This window comes from Sinocyclocheilus anshuiensis, unplaced genomic scaffold, assembly GCF_001515605.1.
Source record: "Sinocyclocheilus anshuiensis isolate Anshui unplaced genomic scaffold, SAMN03320099.WGS_v1.1 scaffold51, whole genome shotgun sequence".
Classification (NCBI taxonomy): domain Eukaryota; kingdom Metazoa; phylum Chordata; class Actinopteri; order Cypriniformes; family Cyprinidae; genus Sinocyclocheilus; species Sinocyclocheilus anshuiensis.
The window spans coordinates 5951031-5957564 of record NW_015548296.1 but is presented as its reverse complement, the minus strand read 5'-3'; the positions used below and the strand labels follow the sequence as shown (position 1 = coordinate 5957564).

The 6534-nt window shown below is 37.0% G+C and overlaps 1 protein-coding gene across 1 annotated transcript in view; it reads right to left on the bottom strand.

Moving 5' to 3' along the window:
- Nucleotides 1–4155: 4155 nt before the first annotated feature.
- LOC107655994 (neuronal acetylcholine receptor subunit alpha-2-like) overlaps nucleotides 4156–6534 on the bottom strand; it is an 8681-nt gene continuing 6302 nt past the window's right edge. The window contains exon 6 of the mRNA XM_016443623.1: nucleotides 4156–4315. Coding sequence (XP_016299109.1) covers nucleotides 4190–4315 — 126 coding nt within the window. The 3' untranslated portion in view covers nucleotides 4156–4189. The remainder of the gene's footprint in view (nucleotides 4316–6534) is intronic.

Sequence of the window (6534 nt, the reverse complement as noted above, 5' to 3'; positions counted from 1 at the left end):
AGGATCCATTAGTGAACAAGTGATGTTATGCTACATTTCTCCAAATCTGTTCTTATGAGCAAATGAACTCATCTACATCTTGGATAGTCTGAGGCTGAGTAAATGTACCTTTTTAGGTAAACTGTTCCTTTAACTAGAAAAATCTACAGTAACCGCTGAAACCGGTTGGCCAAGATAAAAGTCAGACACCAGCATCCAAAGCATGGCATATGCTGGTGAGCAGACTGGTCTTTCAGCAGGGTAAAGGGGATTTCCCTTTTGAAATTGTAGATTATCCAGTCCAACCCCGGTAACAGGTAGTGATCTTCTATAATCAGATCTGAGACGTCATTTAGAAAATGCATTAATGTATTTATAATAAGTAACGACATTACTTTGCGTTTACTGACACATACCTACTTTCAGTTTTCTCGAAATCTAAACATACTAATAGTTATTATTAATAAAATAATTAATCATTAAATTAAATACCAAGTATATGTGGCTTTTTCTGCAGATCATTTATATTTGGCCGGTGGACATTTGTTTTAAAGGGGTCATAGGATGCCCATTTTCCACAAGTTGATATGATTCTTTAGAGTCTTAATGAAAAGTCTGTAACATAGTTTGCTTAAAATTTCTCAATGGTAGTGTAAAAAACACCTTTTTTACCCTGTCAAAAACAGCTCTTTTCAGATCAAGCCGTTTTTGTAGCATTTTCCTTTAAATGTTAATGAGCTCTGTTGACCCCGCCCCTCTCTTCCGAGCTGCTCTCAGAGAGATTGTTTACTTTAGCCGCCGCATTCATCGTGATACTTGCTAATTAGCACATTATTAGGAAAGGCGATTTGCAAAGATTCATTACAAAACATTATACTCACTTCTTCTGTAGATGAGGCTGGATCATGAATGATTTGCGCGAACATAGACGAATTTATGTAGATCGGGGGCGCATTCCCTTCAGAAACAATGTAATCCACTGCGAGTTCAGCGGCTCAGATGTCGGGAGTAAATGACGACTGCTATGTTCATTATTACATCCAACAACAGAACACTTCAATTGCTTAGGAGTCATTCTTGTCTACATCTGCTCCGGCGGTGAAACAATGGCGGACTGATGACAGCTCACTCAGGGCGGGTCTAAGGTAAGACACCAGTCCAGTCTGTGCTGTAACGCTACTGTCAATCAAACTATCGTGGGAGGGGCCTGTCTTTGTGACGTCACACAGACAGGCATCTGAGATCGGCTCGATTTGAGAAAGGGGTAAACATTTAACCAGATTTAAAAAAAAAACACTGTGTGGATTTTTATCATTATAGGTAACATTTCAGTTCAAACAACTTGTAAAAGTGCATGTAGCATCCTATGACCCCTTTAAGTATTTATGAACCACAGCAGGACGAACTGCCTATGCATATTGGTTTTGCTCTAATTCATCCAACCAACTTTCTTCTCCAAATCTTCTTTGGAACAGTATATAATATATATTATATGAAGCTATATATATGAAATTGAATCTCTGGTATGTTACATTTAAAAATGCATGGGTATTGAACATTTGAAACCGAAATGATGAAAAATATATTATTGAAGCAATCAAATATTTATTTACAAAGACATACCCAATAGATAAAGGAATAACAATTAGTACACGTTTTAAAGTGGCAGCCTAACTCTTTCATTATGGTGTGGATGGTGAAATCCAATATCGGTGCTGCAGGTGTGTGATGCTCTTGAAGAGGACGACAGCATTGGTTCATTCTGACAGCCTGAGCTTTCCATCTGCCCTGAGGCACTGATTTAACTCAACCTGTGACCTCTTCTCTTGTAGGTCAACTCATCCACTACCTGAGAGGAGAGAGGGGTATTAGAGCAGATTTTCCTTGACAGGGGTATTTCGGTATTGCTCAGGAAGGTATCAGAACATGTCTTACTAAACCTTTCATTGGGAAATGTCAGCATTTAATGGCACAATCTTAAATCCATCACAAAAAAACTTGAAAGGCAGACTTGAAACACAAATCTCATGTGGTTTTCATTTGCTATAACTGGACCCATTTCTTGGCTTTTGAAGACGTTTCATCACTCGTCCATATGGCTTTTCAGTGGACATTTTAACATTCAGTTACTGAATCATCTGACATTTATTAATGCTAATTTTCACATTTTAAACAGTCATTCTTCCTGTTATTAATAGCCCCTGCAAATTAATTTAAATAATTTTGCAACATTTGACACACTAATTTTTGTGAAAAGTATTTGTTAAAAGCTGTTACCGAAATATGGACATAAATAGTGTCGGTACAAATTAAGATGGACCTGCTTCTTAGAGCATCTTCATTTTTAATATATATTCAGGGTTTGTAAAGGTGAACAGCTGAAATACAAGCAGTCCTTGGGAAATGATCTTTATGAATTCATATCACATTCAGGACAGACTTGAACAAACTATTGCACAATTTTATCTGCTGTCACCTATGTTACCTTTCACAGCTGAAATCTCCTGCAAGTCATTCTCACACACTGAAATCCATGTGCGATTGGCCCTTCGCAGGGAGCTTGATTGACAGGCGATCTGACCAATCATAATGCCGAATCTACCATTTTGTCTGACAACCCTGTTGAAAAAAACCAGCATATGCTGGTTAGATATGTTTTGAAACATGGCAGCTGGTTTGAGCCGGTTTAAGCTGGCCATGTGCTGGTCCTAAGCTGGTTAGCTTAGGACCAGCTTAAACCAGCTCAAACCAGCTGCTACGCTTCAAAACATACCTAACCAGCATATGCGGGGGTTTTTTTCAACAGGGAAACAAACCAGACAGGAGAGTAGATTAACGTGAGTGGACTTAAAGTTGAAAAATGGTTGACGTCTTTCCACAGTTGAAATAAAATACCTTCTGATGTTCATTCATGTTTATTTCATGCTTTAAGTAAATATTAAAAGAAGATCAGTTCATGTGCTGCCTGAACTGAGGCGCTACAGCGATCTGTCACGACACATTGAAGAGCCACAAAATGGTATTTATTGTTTGAATTTCTTAAAAAAATGACAAAATTTGAAAGCTGACACTAAGTAACCTGCTCTGTCTTGTCTGTCGTCACATTGTCAGTGTCCTCTTTGCTCCACAATGTATTTTTCACAGAAAAGACAGAGCTCATAATTTTGTTATGAGAACGTTACAGCTTTAAAATTGCGTCATTTTTTTAAAAAGAAATTCAAGGAAATACAGTTTTGTGGCTCCTTCATGTGTGTCGTGACAGATCGCTGTAGCACCACATGAACTGTTCATCTCTGTTTATTAACTGCACAGAGTAAACATGAATAAATATCAGAAGGTATGTTGTTTCAACCACAGAAAGACGTCAATACAAGTTCTATGATTGGTCAGATCGCCTGTCAATCAAACAGGCGAATTCTCAGAATAGGGGAAAAATATTGATGTAAATACTTTACATCTGTTCCATTGTAAAACATTAAGGTAGATGTATTTGTTTATGTCTGTGTTTTAGATATTTATATAGTGACAGACTGAATCAAGCCAGTTTTCTTTAAAAGAAGGTTCCAGGTTAAATAGGGCAAGTTACTGCACACAGACTGATGACCTCATATGACCTCAGAAGACTCGGAATATAGAAAACGAGTCGTATGTGCCACTTTAATGATGCTTTTGTGCCCTTTTTAAAGTCATAGTTCACTCAAAAATGATTAATGATGAAAAAAAAATAGTATGAAAGTCAATGGAGACCAACTGTTTGGTTACCCACATTCTTCAAATATCTTTTGTGTTCAGCAGAAGAAAGAAACTCATACAGGTTTGGAATAAGGTGAGTAAATGATGACAGAATTTTCATTTTTGGGTGACCTGTTAAATCTCGCTTCATTGTATTTGGATGGGAAAGAGCAATCCTCTTCAAAATTTCTCCACATATTCCACAGAATAAAGAAAATCGTTGATTTTGACACAGTAAATGTTCACATCAGTTTCATTTTATTTAGTTTCATTTTTCATTAACTTGCATTTAACCCAAAACAGTCCTTTAAGTGCACATAATCCCACTACTAACTTCCTGTTACACTGAGAAGCAATGACATTAAACATCACTTAATTTCCATGACAGCTGATGTTTAATGAGGTCACTGAAGTCAAGTGTGATTGACAAGGCCATTCCCCACCTACACAGAGCCAATCAGAGACTCCACATGAGGATCTAGATCATTCCAGCCAGCCACGGTGGGAGGAAGAGTCCGACGGTCCCCAGAATGCACACCAGCACAAACATCCAGAGGAATATTCTATCAATCACCATGGCAACATATTTCCAGTCTTCCCTCACCTGGTGGGGAAAAAGGAGATTCATTCGTTTCAGATATCATGATATATTTTCCACTCGTGTCTTTCCCTCTCAGAATTGATTTTTTTTTTTGGATGACTACTTTCCTGTGAGACCACAGTGTTTTCTGTTTTTTGTAGCGTAGCAAGAACAGTGATAAAAAAATAATACCAGTATCAAAGGCCAGTTCAAAGTGCCTCAGAAGAACTTGAGGAGAATCTCTTGCTAAAGAGGAATCTAATGATTCAAGGTTTTTATTGCAAGTTTTTCAATCCTGGATATTCTTTTTTACAGTCTGTTTACCGTTAGAGTTCTTTTGTGTTTGAGTTTATTTTTACTTTGATCTGTATTGCATTTTTTTTCCCAGGAATCCTTCATCCAAAAACAAATTTATTTACTCACCCTCATGTCATTCCAAACCCATATGACTTGAAACAAGAATGAAACCATACAGCAGAGTTTCCTGAACTGTTTTATATCTTCAGCACAACGACTGAAGAAATCATGTTTTACTGGTGAGCGTGATTTCACCAAGTACAACATGTTCCTGGATCAACATCCTTGTTGATCCTGGAACATCATTCCAATCAACCAATCAGAATTGAGAGAGAACTTTTCAGGAAATGTCAGTTTTAGGCTTACAATCAGGATTAGGTGCTTCTACACTCTTGTTAATCAGCTATCATTTGCCACTGATTTTAGGAATAAATTATGGGTAAGGTTAGGTTTAGGGGTAGGGATTGGGTTAAGTCTGTATTTTTAGACAGTAATGTTGATCCAGGATCAACAAAAGATGTTGATCCAGGAACATGTCTTGCGTGGCAAAATCACGGCGACCATGTTTTACCTGAGCTGTAAATGTAAGTTTGTAGTTTGTATTGAATTTGATGAACTGAAAAGATTGCATACCGCAAAATAATGGCGCAATTGAATAGTGAATCGGTTGATAGGCAAAATTAATAGGTTGGTTGTTTTAATGAACAGTTTACAAAGATGAGTTACCAGTTTTAGTCATTGTGACTAACTGAATATCTAAATTGAAGTGATCATTGTTACTGAATCAAAATCTTTCTAACTTGCATGCTTTTTCAATGATAAATGTGAAAATGTTTTATATATAAGATTATCACATTTTCAGTTTGTTGTTTGTCACACAAGCTTGTCTACTTTTATGATTATTTTATTGTGCTTTTTGTCATTTTTGGATCTTCACAGGCCTTGGGCAGTTTGCTTTTGTTGAATGGAAATGATCAGTGTGAACTATAGGGCTGTCAAGTGATTACAATTTTTAATATACTTATTATATAATGTGCCGATTAATTAGTCCCGCATCAATTTTGGCTGAAGAATTACCCCCCAAAACTTCCTTATTGTTTTGCAAAAAGTAGCTTTAGAAAGTGAGTGAATGTGTGAGTGAGTGATTCAGTCAATCATTCAACTGATTTGTTCAGATTGATTGAATAAAACATGAAGCAAGTGTCTTTATGAATGACTCACTGAATCCTCGGCTCACTTGATTTGTTCAAAAATGTGGATTCATTCAGTAACAAAACACCATTGAAAACACAAGAGTTCAGCTGTTTGGAACTATTTTCTTTGGCAAAACTGAGAAAAAACAGACAATATTGACAATACTGTGTCTAAAATTTAACATAATATTAAAGGGATAGTTCACCCAAAATGAAAATTCTGTCATTAATTATTCACCCTCATGTCCTTCCAAACCCATAAGACCTTCGTTCATCTTCGGAACACAAATTAAGATATTTTTGTTGAAATGTGAGAGCTCTCAGAGCCTGCATAGACAGCAACGCAACTGAAATATTCCCAGACACAGAAACGTAGTAAGGACATCGGTAAAACAGTCCATGTGACATCAGTGGCTCAACTTCAATTTTGCGAAGCTACGGGAATACTTTTTGTGCGCAAAGAAAACAAAAATAACATAATTTTTTCAACAATTCTTCTCCCCCGAGTTACGTCTTCCGCCATTTTGGAGAGTACCCAAAAACGTAATCGACGTCATCAGCGTTGTTTACACTTAGGGGAAAGCATGCGTATGCATTGTGATACTCTCTAAAATGGCGGAAGACGTAACTCGGGGGAGAAGAATTGTTAAATAAATTGTTATTTTTGTTTTCTTTGCGCTCAAAAAGTATTCTCGTAGCTTCGCAAAACTGAAGTTGAGCCACTGATGTCACATGGACTGTTTTACCGATGTC